Here is a 17,041-nt window from a genome sequence, read left to right as displayed (position 1 = left end):
AGCGCATATTTTCCTTTATATATCGCTGGTTCAGTGATGTTTAACTCGTGGAAATGAGCCTACCTAAACCGGATTTGACAACCCTTTTAAGGAACTCACCCTGACATCCGCATGAGTCGATGGACGTGGGCCTAACTGGAGTTTTGACACACGTAATAAGCTCATGACGTGTTATTTAATTGTGTGGATTTCATCCGTTTTCTCTGATATTTAAAACAATAGGTTCAAAATGGCGAAATTCCAAAGAACTCTTCCCGCCTCGTGGTATAGGAGCCTTCCCCTCTACAATCTTGAGCGCCGTGCTGTGTTTTTGAAGGTGCGCAGCTTTTGACATTTTGCACTTGTAAACGTGACATTACCTGGGATTATATATTTAACCTAATAGTCATGGTATCTCCTTGGTCCGGTAACACGCTTCAACGAAGTTGACTCCAAGGTTCGCTATGAAATTGCTCAGGAACGTCTTTTTGTTCAAAGAAAATATGGTATTTCAGCTCTTCCTACGTCCGAAGAGTTGGAAGTGATTCATGAGGGCACGGTGAGGATCATTACAAGTGTCGCTCTGTTATCATCCAGGTGTTGATCTTTGTTTCCTAATTGTCAAGGGGTTGAAATTACCCAGCCATCTTACACCAACCGGACTACTGTTCGCCGCGATATCACAGGAGGCGCCAGACTTTTATGAGTTTTACCCCGACCTAGAGCCTCTTATAGCAAGAGTGGACTTCACCTGGCTCCCTTATCGTCGCAGTATCACGTATGAAGGGAATTTCAATTGGAAAACAATGCATGTCTTGCCACCCCACGCTCAACTGGCGCCCGTTTTAACATATGATTCACAGGGTGGACGGGTATCAAGAATGTTTGCATTGCCAGTATACTCACCCTTCGTTTTCCGTCTATTACCCTCCCACATTCTATACGGTTCATAATCACTTGAACTTTTCTCAACACATCGCCGACCCGAAGAAACCGAATGATGGACTTTTCCTCTATTTCTTTCCCAATTGCACGTTGAACGTGTACGGTGGGGGAATGTCTTCGTTCCGCGTTTGCCCAACCGAGGATCCAAACGTTACTAGGATGGAATTTGATTACTACCACCTCGAATCAGGCCACAAATTTGAAGATTATTTCAAATTTGTTCGTCAAGTGGCCATGGAAGACTATGAGCTTTGTGAAAGAGCGCAGGAGAACTTGAAAAACGGTGTATATAGTGAGGGAATCCTAAATCCGGTTAAAGAAACCGGAGTCATATGTGAGTCAATTGTCAGGCTCATAAATTAATAAGGTCTATACGAAGCTGATGTCGCATTACAGACTATCAAAACCGCGTTTTCGGCCTGGTTACTGAGCAGTACAAGCTTGAGAAACATAAGAGGGCTTCGGAAGAGGCGGTGGAAGATGGAACCGGAAACCTGGCCCAATCGTGCCGAAGCACTCTGTAACTAGCTAGCCACCAGTCAGCAGACAGACATTCTCGCCCATTCTCTGTTTTGGTACTCGTGGAATATTTACGTACGCTATAAAAATCTTTCAAAAAGAACTGTTAACTTACATACAACCATATTTTCCTTATCTATAGTAGTGGAACCATACCTCTCTCTAAAGACACATATGGATTTAAACAGTGACTCTAGAGAAGTAGCCGGAGGGGAAGATATTACACCATTTTTACTCACGTACGTAGTCCACCGGTATCAAGTATGGTACTTGACAGGTCCCACGTACCCATAGCTATCCCAGACAGTCTAGACCCTCCACATTCGCTGTGATCTGTCCCTCTCTAGCACTCTTCCCTGCCCCACAAAATGACGATGTGCAAAGGAGCTGTCGTTCAAGCTTGGGAGTCGTTGCGGCCTGCTGGCCCGAGTTAAAATCACCTCGCCAACTAAGTAACTAACTAGTTAACTAATTGGTCATGCGGGGGCTGTTTGCCGAAGCTCATAAAGCTGGATCCAGCCAGTGATCAGGTCAATGGGAATTCTCACCTGATTGGGAAATATTTTGGGCATCCAATCAGAATTGGGTCCAAATAATAATAATAATGATGATGATGATGATGATGATGGTGAAGGAAAACGAACTATTTGGGTTGGTATCCAGAGTACATCCATTACATTGTTTGCTTAGTGATTGATAGTAAGGGTTTAAAATACAGGGTGGCGGAGGAATTACTCTTATCGCCTCCGTAAGGATGCTTTTGATGGAATAAAAAAGGGTAGCTAAGTAAATCAGGCATGCGGAAGGAAAACACGGATAGGAGGACGAAAGACGATCTGCAGTGAAATGGGAATGCAGCTGGTTTCCGCTATTTAGTTAGATGACAAGTCGTATGCTTGTTGGAATTCTTAAGAACAAATAATATCAGGAAGGGGTTCTCGCAATAAAACCCATACATCAAGATTCCCTCGTCCCGTTAACATTCTCTACGTATTAACACCCTGCACGAGTGTTATTATCGAATTAATATGATGGAATGGTTCACCTCATTACTATCAACAACATACGTCCTCGGCTCAATCCCGATTATTCTCCTTGTCATACTCGCAGTGACGCGGATAGATGGCAATTTATCAAGGAAATCCTTAATGTCATGGTCAGTGGCTCGTCCGCTTGGCTCTCTCTACTCGTTCTTGATAGAGATTGCTCAGCCGGCAACTGTTACCACCATCAGGGATTGGGATGCGACGGAAATTAGGGAATCGTCTTCAATAAACGTTTCCAAAGAATCTGATTTCCCCGAGGGCTGGTGGACGGGGGATGAGGTGTTTCGATTGGAAAGACGGGCGATCTTCAGTAAGGTAGGGAATGCATACTTCCACCAGTTTGCCTGGATGTGTTCGGTTTATCCCAAACGCAAATATCCCAACGATGTTGAACGTGACGACGGCTGGAATATTGGGGAAGAATCGCTAGATGAAGTCTTGTCCCACTCAGCCAAAGGAAAACTGATGAGGTAACAAGACTAAAACAGGCATGGCTGTTCATCGCCCACACAAGTCGCTTCGTCAAACCGGGAGACTATCACGCTTTCGAAATATGCGGTTTCCCCCTTTTCCTCATTCAAGGGAAAGATGGCATCATCCGTTCTTTTCACAATGTCTGCAGACACAGAGCGTATCCGGTTATCTCAAGGAAGAAATCTGGATCGACAACTGTGATGGGGTGCAGATATCATGGCTGGAGTTATGATACTCAAGGTTACTTGATCAAAGCGCCACAGTTCGAATGCTTGGAAGGTTTTGACAAGTCTCAGAACAGTCTGTTTGAGATCCACACGAGGATAACGAAACATGGTTTTATATTTGTGAATTTGGATTCTCGTAATGACGTGGCCGAGCCTGACCTTGAGGTTCATGCCATCGACAGATTTGCGAATGCGAATCAAATATCTCAGAGGTCTTCACGGATTGATGGGTGGGAGGTTGAAGGGAGATTCAATTGGAAATTGGCTGGTGAGTCTGGAACCATCAAGGTCCTTGCAGTATAGGAACCTTCTGGAACTAGGAAGGCATTGAAAAAACCAAGAAGAGAGCTGATCATGGTTCAGTCCTGGACATGCATGGCAATAATCACTCCTCAGCAAGAACGAACCAAGAATCGGGAAATTTACGTTCAGTTCTCCAATCGATGTTTAGTGTCAGCAGCAGGGATCAAAATGGATACCGATACACCAACCTGGATGTATTCCCTGCAACTTCAATCCATGTTACCGGAAAAGGAGGCATCTGGTTTTCTGTTTCAATAGTGCCAATGAACGTAGGCCGCTCATCCATCCGCTGTGATATATACGAACGCTTTGCAGTACGGAACGCAGACAGAAACCATGCGGTGGTAGCAGATGTAAAACCTTGGTTTGTATCGGAGATAGCAAAATTGGAAACTGCTTACAAAACATTGAATGCCCCTGGAAGGTATGGCACCCAGGAGAGCTGGTAGGAGTCATATAGCACTGCTTTAGAGCTGACGGTGCTTTATCGAAGCTGCAAAACCGATTGTGACAATCAACTCAGCCTCAGAGATGGGATGGTTGGTATGTATCCCATGAATTCTAGCACACCAAGCACCTTTAAGAACATCAGGCTAGAATACTGACTGGCTTTTATCCAAAAGCCCGTTTGCATGACAACGCACTGCAAGAGCTCATCCTCTCAAATTTAAAATCTCATCTTACGCTCGAGCGGGTTCAGGGGGAAGAAATCTGGCCAACTGTCCGACTGTCAAGCACCAGCGACAAATACAAGCGAGCAAATGAATGTAGGTTTGTTTCACACGCCTGCCTCGGTCCTCAACATGAAGGCCATGATATACTTCCCGGCTGTGGCATTGAAATTGTAAATGCTTATTGTTTCACCTTCTGTCTAGTATGCAAAGAGCTCGAAGCCTTTGTTGAAGACGCCGGTTGTTCAAAGGGTCTCACTAAAACAAGGGTCAAGGACCCTCTTGATTGGTGAGAGCCCTCTGGTCTTTGGGTGATTTTGGGGCCGTTCTCGGCACTCCCGGATATGACGAAGCTTGATAAGATCCGGAGACAAATATAATATAGAATAGAAATCTTCAAATTCGGTTTATCTGAAATGGAGGAGTTTGATTATCGAAGACAAAAATAAGCTAATAAACGGGACGAACGCATTTCGTTGACAGTATATCATACTTCGTACTCAGTTTGGTAGCTTAATAACATTCTTGAATCGTTCGACCCCTAAGAAACGGTAGACAGAAAGAAAAGAGTCTGAGTGTGGAGTTAGTGGTGAAATACGCTACGTAATAGTTATACTTGTATATATATATATATATATATAAATAAGCTCGATGGGAACGAGTGTGTTTTTACCTTTGTACGTCGTCCAACGACATCGTTCAAGCCAATGCGGGAAACCTCTCCAGGAGAATGGCCAAAGGGAGATTTGTCGATAGGCGTTCAACTTCCAGATTACGTTTTCACCTTTCGTTTCGCCTTCGTTTCACCTTCATTTTCTTGTTCGTTATTCCTCTGGGGAGAGAAGTTTCAGACGACACGAGACCCGATGAGCGAGTATACATTGTTTTATCTTTATTCTATCTGCCGTTCCTAGTTAGCTACGATTGTCACATCGTCGGGTTGGGGATGGTGGTAACGTTAATTGACACGAAATTCTAAATTAAAGAAGGTCTATGAAGAGATAATGGCACGTCGCTAGACACACTGCGGATGAAACGGAGTACCACACTCGTTCTCTACTGCGACAGGGGTGAATCACCACGAGGTTAAAGCAATGTTCTTGAATCGTTTGATGGAAATTTGGACTTCGGAGAACAAATCAACGCCTGAAACGTAGAAATGTGGAGCTAGAAAGTCGCCCCGACAGGAAGCAGACGATCTTAATGTCCCTACGACCCACTGACACCCCGTTCTCAAAGTACATATTCAGGTCACATTGTTATTCCAAAGATGGCCGCCCACATACTGAATCATGCCAACCGGAAACAATTTTTAGGGAAGCAATATGAATGGTTTTCGCGAGTTACATTTGGACTATGCTGGCACCAACCATGCCACCCTAGTACATTGGACACTTTTCCGAGTGCCTGGGTAACTACTCCGTATATCCATAATTTATTCGAATCTTATATATCTTTGGTACCTTTACCTCAGGTTCTTCTTCATAATCTCGTTTTTCCGGTCCCCGCAGTGGTCCAGACATATATCTTCTAGTCTCTCACCAATGGAAGAAGTATTAGTCAGGGTCTCTAAATGGCACAAAGGACCTTGGGGTAATAGGTTTTGCTTGTCCTGAAGTGATTCAGACAAATCTCATCCACTATTGGCCTAGTTGCACGTTGTGTTTAACCTGTTGGCCAATTGCAGCGCCCGGCGGAAATCTTCGTCCATTTAGAATGGGGCAACTGTAGACGAAAAAATTAAGGGCATTGTAAAACATTTGATTTTCTGATCTTTTTGTGTGCGGTTCGATAGCTGTCTTATACCGTGGCTTAGGAGATCTCTCAATGCATTTATGCCGTATAGTGGTCGCTGTGGAGCTACGAAGTATTCGGCGAGCTGAGACAAGTTCATAGCTACATTTCCTGGTCAGCCATGTCCGGAATCTTCAATTCGCTAACGCGGCGAGCTTCTCACCCCCTACCCACCACCCCACTCTCCCCTCAATATTAAATTTATATTGTTATCAGCTAGTTACTTTCGCTAGTCTGAGGAATGTTGTATGCAACTGTGGAGAATTGGAGAAAGTGCCTCGAGAGACAAAGGGGTATATATTAAACCCATAGTTAATGTACTGCCCAGGTAACTACATGCACGGGAATTAGAATTCTTCGTGAATCCATAAATGCCGCAAAATTGTCGCAGACCAGGATCCCCTGCCTGGCGACTCTTAAATCCGATGCTTGCTGATTCCTGACATGTGGCTGGAAGGGAATTCTGCTTTAGCCAACTCAAATTTGCGTCGAACACAGACTCAACCCTTGCTCCCACGCGGTTGGTGAGTTGTTTGAAGATCTGCTGCAAAGGTTTGCGTCTGAATTTGGCTTCAACTTTTGTTCCGCTATGTAACCTTTGAAACTGATCCCTCCCACTCTCTCAAGGGATCTGTCAACGAAGCTTTTTGAACAAGTTTAGGTTGCTTGAGACAAAGGGTTCCGGTCAACCAGCTGTTCTCACGCCCGTTTCAACGTCAAACCTCTCATCATGTCTCCAACCTCAATCTCTACCGTCTTGAAGTCAACCCTGGGGCCCGTTCTCATGAATGGCAGTTCAAACGTGGTAGCGCAAGTAGTATCGGCCTACAAACATGGGGTACGTTTTTTTAACTCTTGAACCAGTTGTCGATTTTCTTTTGGAAGGTTCCGGGATTACCGTCATTTAAAGCTTAGTGTATTCCTCTTTGTGTTGTTCGCCTATCTCCGTTTGGCGTTCCCTGTCCAGCTCTCATGTTTATTTACCCCCCCCCCCGGCAAAGTTGTGCTTCCCACCCAAAACAATCCTAAAGTGATTATTTTCAATCTTGATGCTCCTAAACTTCTTCACTAGTATGAAAATGGAAACTACCCAAAACACTATCCGATAGCTAACCCAAATGATTGTTCTGTAAAATTGTACACATCGAACAATAGTCTCCGCTCATCATTGACCCCATTCAGTTGATCCGCTTTATGGCATGCGCGATGATCACAAACCCCCTCATGGTCCTCTGGCAGGATCAGCTCGAAGCTACGTTTCCAGGATCTTCCAATTCTAACTCTCCTAGCAATCTGAAATCAGTTGCAGGCAAGGCTAAAAGGGTTACAAGCCTGGCAGGCAACTTGGACGAAAGTTATCAGCCGGGGAGTAACGCAGAAGAAAAATCCACTCAGAAATTGAATATTCGAAATACCGTTATCAAAATTCTGATAGACCAGACACTTGGGGCGGCATGGAGTTCAGCTTTGTTTATAGTAACCATCTCTGTCTTGCATGGACAAGATACCACTGCAATCAAACAATCCTTAATGAAAGTAGGTTATGCTCTTCCGTGGTTTGTTTTTTTAACAAGTCTGTTACAAATATGTAACGCATCAACGACTGTCTCCCGAAACACTTTTCACCTGTCCGGATCTCACGCTAGCCCAGTAGGCAGCAGACTACGGGACAATGTTCGGGATGCTTCAATAGATGAGCGGAAAGGCTAATATTAAACAAACAGGATTTCTTTCCCATCATCATAGATGGACTGAAGTTTTGGCCAATGGTCTCGGTGATAAGTTTCACAGTAGTTCCACCAGAGAAGCGAGTTCTGGCGGGGAACTTATTTGGAATGCTCTGGTGCATACATCTTAGTTTGGGAACCAAATAATTCCTGACATTAGATCCTTTTTGTTCCGCCGTTGCACATAGGGCACATTTCCCATGAACTATGAGCGGTCTAGTGCAGGAAAAGTTGTATCCAGTTCGGTTCATTGGTGGCCCTTTTTAGCTTTCGATTCCGTTATCGTTGCTTTTCAGGTAAAATGGTTTCATTCGGAACCCGTGGGGCACACGGGGCTGAAATTCAGTTCTTCACACATTGAATTGAACTGACTAGTAGTGTGGCTCATCCCGTTTCCAGCTGTCGGTTTGGGCTGAAGTCTCCGGGTGACGGATAATTGTTGCGTTAGGTCTCGATCTCCTTCATGCTGCCTTTGTAGGCGTATTTCTGTGCCACATATTTTCTTTTTTTTTTTTTAATGTATAAATATAACTCTACTGGGATAGGTGGGATCTGGGAGATCAGCTTACCTTACCTGGTATGCCTGGGACATGCAAATTTCCGTGGGTATGAATATGCATGTTCATGTATGTTGCCCTTGCATTCAACCCCTCTTCAATCAGGCCTCGACTATTCTTACCCAATGACACATGAGCCACCCTTTTATACTACACTTTTTGCCCAGGTGAGCATAAGAGGATAGTGTGTTCGATTCTGTCTCTTTTGTCTTTTCTTCTTTTGCGCTGTTCTCCACAGACTTACTGGTTGAAGTGATATAAAAATTGCTGGTATTATCCTTCTTTTTTCCTTTGCATGCGGCACGGAATCTGCCATATCCTCTTCAAGGCGTTTGCACGGTTCAAACCTGCAGATACTGAATAATATATGTGTGTGCCTTATGTTCCACAAGCACATTTATCCAGGACAAAATCATTCACATCGCTCATTTCCTGCGATTCATGGATTCATACCATCGCATGCATCGAACAGTATCCTCCCCCCAACCACCTACTGTACCATGTATCAAGCACAGCCCATATGCGTCCCATGATATCTCTCTGACTTGGTAAAAGATGAACTTTCCATCTCTGTGTTACGGGTTCACAGCCTTGTTGTGTTGCAAGGATGCCTATAAATAAATCCTCGGCCTTGCTAGAAACTGAGCCGAAGCAAGCTAACACGACCGCTCCGCTGATCTATGACCAGGGTGGGGGACACATCTATTTAGTCTTTTCAAGATGTTTAAGGTTTGGCCAATCCTTGCTTAGCTCAATTACTTTAAGTTGTCTAGACAAATCAAAGAAAGTTTAAGGGTTTCCAGGGATACTGATGAATAAACTAGATGTTCCACCCCTTGCCATCTTTCCTCTTGCGGTAATTTGTGTATATAGGGCTCAACTGGGATGTGTCGAAGAAGAAATTATTATGTCAAGATTCTGATTGAAAATTTGTGCATAAATTGGGTAAAAAGTGGGTTAATTTATGAAGAAACTCGCACAGAGAGCCATTGAAGTTCAAGTATTATATCCCCTTATTAGCCCAGATGCGGTAAATCATTGATCCAATCCCAAGTGTTTTACTAAACGCGTTGCGGGTCCCAGAGAGATGTAGGTGGGGTATTGACATTCTGCCATCGAACGTTAACTGCCAACTTATCTCGCCTCTAAAGCCAGCCGCTATTTTATCCCCATTGGTTCTAATGAAAATGGAGGCCCCGCTTCGCGCGTTTGACTCAATTCCCACGTGGGCGTCAAGTAGGTGTGGTTTCGTTTTGTGATCCGCCTCTTCCAGTATCGTATCCAAGACCCCAGACAGGTGGAATAGTGAGGGGTGGAGTTGTTTTATATCCCGATAGAGTTGTCAGAGTTTCACGTTCGGGCCTTATCCCCGTTTTCGCGAGAAGATCATTCCAAGATAAAACGGCGACAAGTACATGTAAACAGCAAATACTTTTGTAATTGGCCTTGGTAAGGCAGGCCCCTCATTTGGCGGTCACATTTCTCCTACCTGATTTCCTATTAGCAATGATCAAAATCACCGCTGAATCAAAACGACCGACTGGCAGCTAGGGAGACCGAAGCGGGAATTTCATGTACTGAAACAGGTCATAGATATACGAAAAATAACTTTTCAGGCTGATCCAAAACGAAGGGGGAGAAACATCCTCCAAGTTACCTTTCAGGAAACCTCAGAATTCCATCGGAATCAAAGACTATGGACAGTTGCGATTGGCCTTGGAAAATGCTTGAGTTATTGCCGATACGTTATTACCTCTGCTTTATGATAGACAGACACGAATCAACGTTGGCAAAGCCTGAACACAGGGGCGGCACTGTTCCACTCTCAATTTGCTTCAAGGACCAAAACAAGAAACCAGCAAGAAACATGGACATTTTGTTAAACATGCATGCTTAAAGTAGTGGATGTTTGATCGTGGATGATGCCTCGACTACGACTTCTGGGGTGTCCGGATTCTTGAAGAAGCCGGCTTGTTTGTTGTGTTTGCCCAAACACCGGCATTCTAATAACTACGTTACTCTGTTCAAAAGCTGCGTTTTGAACCTGGGTTGAAATAACGGCCCTACCATCAAAATACTACGCTGGTTGACCACAAAAGAGGGTGCCATCAAACACAAAATTGTTGGAATTCCCGAGTCCGGATGGATAAGTAACATAATAATTTACTTTTCATATATCTGTTGACTATAGCGGATAACCACTTAGGGAACGACATGGACAACGTCGTTAAAAGCTAAAGGCTATCTCCCTAATATGTGTATCCGGTATTATATCAATTTTCTATTGAACTCCCGCGGGTCGATGTATTTGCATTGTGGCAAGAAAAACGTGATGTTGTACGCGGATGAGAGGAGGCGTTGAATGATCTGAAAGTTCAGAGTTGCTGGATGCGGGAAAGGGCACGCATAAGCAAGAAAAAGAAGTATAAATCTGAAGTCAGGGTCCCATTCTAAAATAGATTGGAATTATGCCGTTTGTTGTTGAGAAGCATCTGGTACTTAATTCTTACCTGATGGTAATATTCGTGTTTTGTTTGCGAGTTGCTTGGTTGCAAGAAGTGCAGAGTAGCTATTAGTCACTCCGTTTACCAAAATTGGCGAGATCTTGAAAAACGCTCCAGCCTCCGTCAGCTTCCTCCAGCCTTAAACATGCGACCAGTGTGAATTAAACGACGTTTTCACCAGATAATTGTCGTCAACTCGGAAACACGGTCTGCCTGCGGAAGGGATCTATGATAGTCTGACTTCATGTTTTCATCACCAGCATACATAATGTTACCTTTGCTGGGTTGCTTATTTTTAACACTCACCCCCGTTAAATCTCGGCATCACAAACGGCCATAACCGCACCGTGATTGATGACAGTGCTAGGGCATCCGGCTGCTATTTTATACCCCGCCAGGTTCGTCAGAATACTTGGCTAATTTTACGGATGACCATTTTAGTTACCGAGTTGGAGCCAACCTCAACCACGCATTATGTATCTTGTTAGTTCGAACTCGCAGTGATCGAGCGCCGCAAGGCTTCAACACTCTCTTGCCGTCCTTTCGATTCCCAGGTTGACCAACAGTAGGCAGAGCTACACTTGGTGAATTGGCTTGCTCTTCAACATACCAAGGCCCTAACACCACTGGGGTCGGTTTTGAACAAGCCACAAACCCGAGATATGCCAACAGGGGCATGGTGTGCGGGTTCACCTGGTTAGCGATCGTGGAGCTTGCGCAGGCACTCTTGGCGCTGGGCGCCCTTACGTGCATTTTCAACAGGCTTGGGTCAGCTGTATGACTCTCTGTGCTCCCTCTCTCTCTTGGTTGGGCTTTACGGTGGTCTGATTTTGGCGGAATCCCCCGGGGGGGGGGGGGGGGGTGGGGCTTGGAACGATTTGATCAAATCCCGCTTTCCCATAACCGCTTTCGAAAATCCAGGGAGAGTGAGTGGTAATTATATGTATGCAGGATTTTCTCTTATTTTGATCACTTAACCTACCGGGTTAGCTGCTTATCCCGTTCTGAGTGGACCCCGTATTTTAGTAGGTGCTGCGCCTGCTCCCGTCCCAACCCACTTAGTATACTCTGAACAATACATATACAACAGAGTTCAACCCACCACTCTTCTCCGGCTCTTCCACTCGTTGACTTCTCAGTCTTGCCCCCTATAGGGGTATCCTCCTTTTGCAGCCGTTGAAGTAATTCTGCATTACGTTTGCTGGACATGAGCTGCTTACTACATGCCAAACTCGTATCTGGTTGAGCGAAGGCAAACGGTAATAGTTTGGAATGTGGAAAAGAAGACAAGGGAATTTAGTGGAGTAAAGGAAATTTTAACCCATATTCCCATTTCATTGTTTACGCATGCGTGATTGGAATTTATTCTTTGTTTAAGGGAGAAATTCCTGATAAATCCATTGATTCCAGACCAAGGCATTTGCGATCTTTTGGATGCCATTAAAAAAAATTCTTTCTCCAGATATCCTCAAGCAACGAACTCCCTTTCTCGCCTTGTTGGATCAAGAAGGTATGTTTGCAAAAGGCTCATAATCCCCTGCGATGGCTTACTATGAGTTATTATTTTGCTCAAACAGTTTAATCTCTTTGTTCATTGCAATTTTTGGTCCCACTATTTCGCCTTTTCCACAGTCACAAAATATGCTTTGTTTATTTGTGTAAAGTGAAATGTTAAAACTTAACAACCCTATTTAAACAGGGCGTGGAATTGCACGGTTTTTAAACGATAACCATGTCATTTAACCTTCGCCCAGCCGGTGATTTCGGGTCCCCTCCTGAGATAAAGACCAAGGAAAGGAAATCTCGTTCTATATTGCCTATGCTGCAAATGAGATGGCCCATGCGTGCATCTCGTTCGATAGAGAGCTTTCCTACATCGGCGAAACCGGAAGACGTCATTTCGAAGCGCAAGACTAAATCAACCAGCCTTCTGAAATCCAAGTCCATTGACATGTTAGTCATGGATACGCGAGTCAATTCTCAACGGGTTAACAGACCAGAGGCTGGTGGGCTACAACAGCCCACTCATTCGCTTGTATATACCTCGTTGGAGTGGACTCAGAAACAACATTCTCCTGAATTCCCAGATGCACATGCTTTGGAGTGTGTACGGCTCCCTGATGAGATGTCAACACGAACGCCTGTCCCTGACAAAAAGACAAAGCCATTGAACTCTATGTCTGGTAGGCCAAACTCCATAAATATCCCCCAAGCAAAGAATTCGTCATCGATACTGGCACATCAAAGGCACACTTCAGATCCCAGTCGAACCCACTACCCTGCTGTTAACCAGCCACCCAATCATCCTGGACGGGATCGGTCAGCCTCGAAGGTCTCCAATATTGACACCCAACATGGCTTTCATGGGCTATTTACCAGTGGGACCGTAACGCCAATTATCAGCTCCTCTCAGCGGCAAACTACCCCTGCTTTCTCTGAAGATATGAGTTTTGCCGCTGGTTTGTCCATTGTTTCAACTTTGCCAATAGACATGCCCCAGCCTCAGTATTTTTTTGTGCCTCCGTCCTTTGAAAATATCCTTAAGAACGAAGCGGCCCTGTCCGTGGTCCGAACTCGGAAAACTGATAATTCATCCACCTCTTCTGATTTTGATGGAAGAACCTCACCTCCCAATAGTCCGTCTTCCTCTAGATCAAGTGTATGCTCAATTGATATCCCTTACAAATCCGACGCAGTAGACACATCAGAGGTTTCTAGAGGTAGCAGGGCTTATTCGCTACTATCTCCCGTTGCTGCTGGAGTGTTTGACGATGAACCAAATCTGAAGCGCAATCCAACGTTCAAGAAAAAATTTAGCAACAGGTATTCGAGAGATAAGCCACTCCCTCCTGATCCAACGATAAACATCCCTCCACTATCGATCCGCCGCACCTCACGAGCGTCCATGGGGCTCTCTCCTCACGCTGGCCGGTTAATCCAACCGACTAGCAAACCACAGTTCCTGCCTTTAGCTCCACGGCCATCTGATCTCGATATTTTAGACGAAGCATTCCGCCGTTCAGGCCTTCATCGTGGACCACATAATCCACGCAACGTATTCACAAAATCGATTTCTAGCCGAGCTTCGAAGTCCAGTACAAAATCCAGTTCCCCATCCCTGCGCACGGCTACACTTGATTTGGAGGAACAGCTTTCTGTTCTAACTGGGTCTAAATATGACAGCTCTCTCTGGTTGAAATTGGGACGGAAACGCTCCTCAATTTCTGGGAATCCCATAGCTAGCTCATCAAGAGCACTGAAACAGCACTCGTCCTGGAGAGGGTCACCTTCGCATTCCATTTTGTCTCCTCATGCATCTTCGCTGGACACGAAGATACACGCTTCATTCACATTGTCGTTGAAGAAGAGTTGGACAGGTAAAGAGAAGATTAAGGTGGTGCCATTTGGCACTGCGGCGATTGAAAAGAGTCATAAGTCGCAAATGCGGCCTCCGCAACCGCCTCCGTCAGACCCACAGAATAGTGCAAATGGCAATAGTGTCAATATCGAAGATGATACCAGCAACAACAGCAAAGATGGTGCGAAGTCTTTTGAAAAAATGAGTCGTCCCAAGGCGCGGACAGGTAGTGTCGAGCGCAGTCTCAGGCTTCGTCTACCCCGTCTGCGCACACAGTTGGGCGCCAAGCCGGTTTCTGGGCCTGTGAATCTCAGCATTGTGATGGAGTCGCCAACTGACCAAAAACACCACCACACCAACAACCAAAGTCCTAGGGAACGAATCATGGTAGCGCTCGACAGGATTGATCCGTGGCTGTCGCAACCAGAGCCTTCTCGCAATCGTTGTTCTAATAATGGCGATAACGTAGTGATAAACCCTTCGTCTACTCTCGTCCTGCACGACAGATATAGAGTCAGCCAATATGCGGGGTCCAAGGACGTACTCTGCCAAGAAATTCCCAGTGAGGCAGCAAAATCCATAATATACCAGATAATGCAAAAAATCGACAACCTCGAGGACTTGTTCAACCTTTCGGTTATTAACAAGACTTTCTACAGAGTCTTCAAAGAACATTCATTGACTCTTATCAAGGATACTTTGTTCCGCATGTCCCCGGCGGCATGGGAATTGCGTGAGATATGCCCTCCCTGGGAGATAGAGGGCGACGAAACAGGAGATATTGACATGCCGGTTCCTGAATACACACCCAATTTGTACATTTATTATTACACGCGAGATCTATACACTATGGTCGCTTTGAAATCTCTCGTCCTTGTCCGCTGCGAGAATTTCCTTCGACCTGATACAACTAGAGCGCTGGCAGGATTAGATGAAGTTCGTTGCGTTGAGATCGATGAAGCGTTCTGGAGAGTGTGGACGTTCTGCAAACTATTTGGCTGTGGAAAGAGTAGGGAAGATGATATCGTTGCCCAAGTTGACTGGCTCAATGGCGGTCGACTAGCTGCTGCGGAAAGCTGCGGCACCACTATGGTCGTCCAATATCCTTTGGGAGTACACAGTGTTTTGTTCAATGCTCCTCCTGGCTTTAGCAAAGGAAATCATGGAGGATTGTCATCAACAGAGCTCTACGATATGATGGAGATCTGGACATGTCTTGGTGTTCTCTTGCAAGTGTTCCATGGTAAATGTAAGGAGGCTCGCGATTTTGGAATCTTTGATGGCTTGGATGTGGAGTCTAGTGACGTTGATAAAGAAGAATCTCTGCTAGGTAAGCAACGAGAATTTTCATGTGTTTTGAAGTTAGCTTTTTGATGCAGTCTTGCAGTCTTGCTCACACAAAACAACAGAAAGCTGGACTCAGTATATTCTCACACTTGGGCCTTCCGCTATCCTTGCTCTCACTAGCATCAACCCAGATGCCTCTATTGAAACACTATTTGCAAGAGCGCAATCTAACGGGTGGACAAAATGGACAGCTCCAGACATAAGTCAGGGTGGCCCTCCAAGGTCGTTCTTCAAGGAAGCCGTTTCCCAAGTTTATGAGTCAAGAATAGCAACCATACAAACCCCCATCTCGTCCGGAACGCCCAAATCTAACTCACCAGCGCCATATTCCCCTAACTCTAAGTTAAGACATGGACGCCACACTCGCAATGTCTCATCGTCTTCCTCATCTTCAATGTCATCACAACACACCAACCCCAATCGTCGACGACAGGCTGGCTTCGCTGCTGAACTGCGCCGGAAGCGCAACGCATCGCAAAGTTCTGATTTGTCAATTGGTGAAAATGCTGTACCTTCAGCGACAAACTTCAAGGAAGAGAGGCCAATCTCCAACTTCTCAGCCGTTATTGAGAGACTGGACGGTCGTAATGATCCCGCCGATAGAAACGCTAGCCAAGTTCCCATCATTCCAACACTCTTCCCTCTTTCAGTTGATACAGTACTAAGATCGGCGCCAGGAGCTTGTTCTAGTATTCAAAACACACCCATTGTTTCTGATACCACTCTTATCAAGGGGAAATCGCAACCTCCCGTCCCTCCCTCTGCTCCTCCTCGGCCAAACCTAACCCTTGAATCTCCCACACCACCACCACAAGGTGATGCCACCCAATTATCGTCATCGATTTTGCATGTCAACCCTCACCAACAACCCAAACACCCACCAAAATCGCAGCAAGTCTGCATTAACTACGAGTCCGTTCAGGAGAAAATATCCCGCGGCCGCTATGCCGTGCACACTTCCCTAATCCTCGACCCTGTTGACGTGGCCATGTACAAGATGGTCAAGGAGCTGGGCTTCAGTGAAGCGGATGCCAAATGGGCGCTGAAATGCACGGACACGGGCGAGTCACTGGACGTTATTGCTGCCATTAACTTGCTGTTGCAGAGCGGTGGTCGTGTTGATCCGTCTGCAGTGTCGTCGACCACAGTGCCAGATTCGGCCCGTATTAATAGCAGATCTGCCATGAGCGGTGGCTTCGGAGGCACCTCTGCGAGTGGACCGTGTGGTCGTAATAACATGGGGGTTGGACTTGAGACTTATAATACTGGTGGTGTGTGGAGGCCAGTGTGGAGGTGGGCGTGAGTTGATGGAAAGCAGGATTTGAGATTTCAACGCCTCCATCACTTCTTTGCTATTATCGTCGAATACTTTCTCGCTCCTTTCTGCATTAAAGTCATCCTTCTATTATTGATATTATTCTTTGCTCTGCTGAAGCTGGGTTTCTTGTAGCTGTTTTTTTGATTGATGGGATTTGCAATTCTCCATTTCTCTCGTTGCTCTTGAATATCAGCGGACCGCCTTTTCTTATATCATATTCTTCCACATGCACCATCTCCGCCCCTATACATAACCGCTTATTCCATTTTTTA

General features: G+C 45.4%; 5 protein-coding genes across 5 annotated transcripts; 4 read left to right on the top strand and 1 right to left on the bottom strand.

Moving 5' to 3' along the window:
• Window positions 1–229: 229 nt before the first annotated feature.
• On the top strand, window positions 230–1,448 carry PAAG_04584 (hypothetical protein; the record flags this gene model as incomplete). Its single annotated transcript, XM_015845308.1, has 5 exons — window positions 230–316; window positions 386–538; window positions 606–757; window positions 843–1,258; window positions 1,321–1,448. The coding sequence occupies 5 exons, from the start codon at window positions 230–232 to the stop codon at window positions 1,446–1,448; spliced, it is 936 nt and encodes a 311-aa protein (XP_015699534.1).
• Window positions 1,449–2,471: 1,023 nt separating this feature from the next.
• Window positions 2,472–4,457, top strand: PAAG_04583 (hypothetical protein; the record flags this gene model as incomplete). Its single annotated transcript, XM_015845307.1, has 6 exons — window positions 2,472–2,924; window positions 2,978–3,458; window positions 3,554–3,917; window positions 3,987–4,036; window positions 4,117–4,260; window positions 4,369–4,457. 6 exons carry the CDS (start codon window positions 2,472–2,474, stop codon window positions 4,455–4,457), a joined length of 1,581 nt encoding a protein of 526 aa, XP_015699533.1.
• Window positions 4,458–6,688: 2,231 nt separating this feature from the next.
• On the top strand, window positions 6,689–7,651 carry PAAG_04582 (hypothetical protein; the record flags this gene model as incomplete). The annotated part of the gene is made up of 3 exons (XM_015845306.1): window positions 6,689–6,796; window positions 7,114–7,494; window positions 7,613–7,651. 3 exons carry the CDS (start codon window positions 6,689–6,691, stop codon window positions 7,649–7,651), a joined length of 528 nt encoding a protein of 175 aa, XP_015699532.1.
• Window positions 7,652–11,187: 3,536 nt separating this feature from the next.
• PAAG_11896 (hypothetical protein) lies at window positions 11,188–11,955 on the bottom strand (the record flags this gene model as incomplete). The annotated part of the gene is made up of 2 exons (XM_015847463.1): window positions 11,188–11,488; window positions 11,729–11,955. 2 exons carry the CDS (start codon window positions 11,953–11,955, stop codon window positions 11,188–11,190), a joined length of 528 nt encoding a protein of 175 aa, XP_015702951.1.
• Window positions 11,956–12,478: 523 nt separating this feature from the next.
• Window positions 12,479–16,754, top strand: PAAG_04581 (hypothetical protein; the record flags this gene model as incomplete). Its single annotated transcript, XM_002793625.1, has 2 exons — window positions 12,479–15,434; window positions 15,514–16,754. 2 exons carry the CDS (start codon window positions 12,479–12,481, stop codon window positions 16,752–16,754), a joined length of 4,197 nt encoding a protein of 1,398 aa, XP_002793671.1.
• Window positions 16,755–17,041: the final 287 nt, after the last annotated feature.

Source organism: Paracoccidioides lutzii (assembly GCF_000150705.2).
Source record: "Paracoccidioides lutzii Pb01 unplaced genomic scaffold supercont2.11, whole genome shotgun sequence".
NCBI classification, from domain to species: Eukaryota; Fungi; Ascomycota; class Eurotiomycetes; order Onygenales; family Ajellomycetaceae; genus Paracoccidioides; species Paracoccidioides lutzii.
This window is presented reverse-complemented; position numbering and strand designations above follow the sequence as displayed.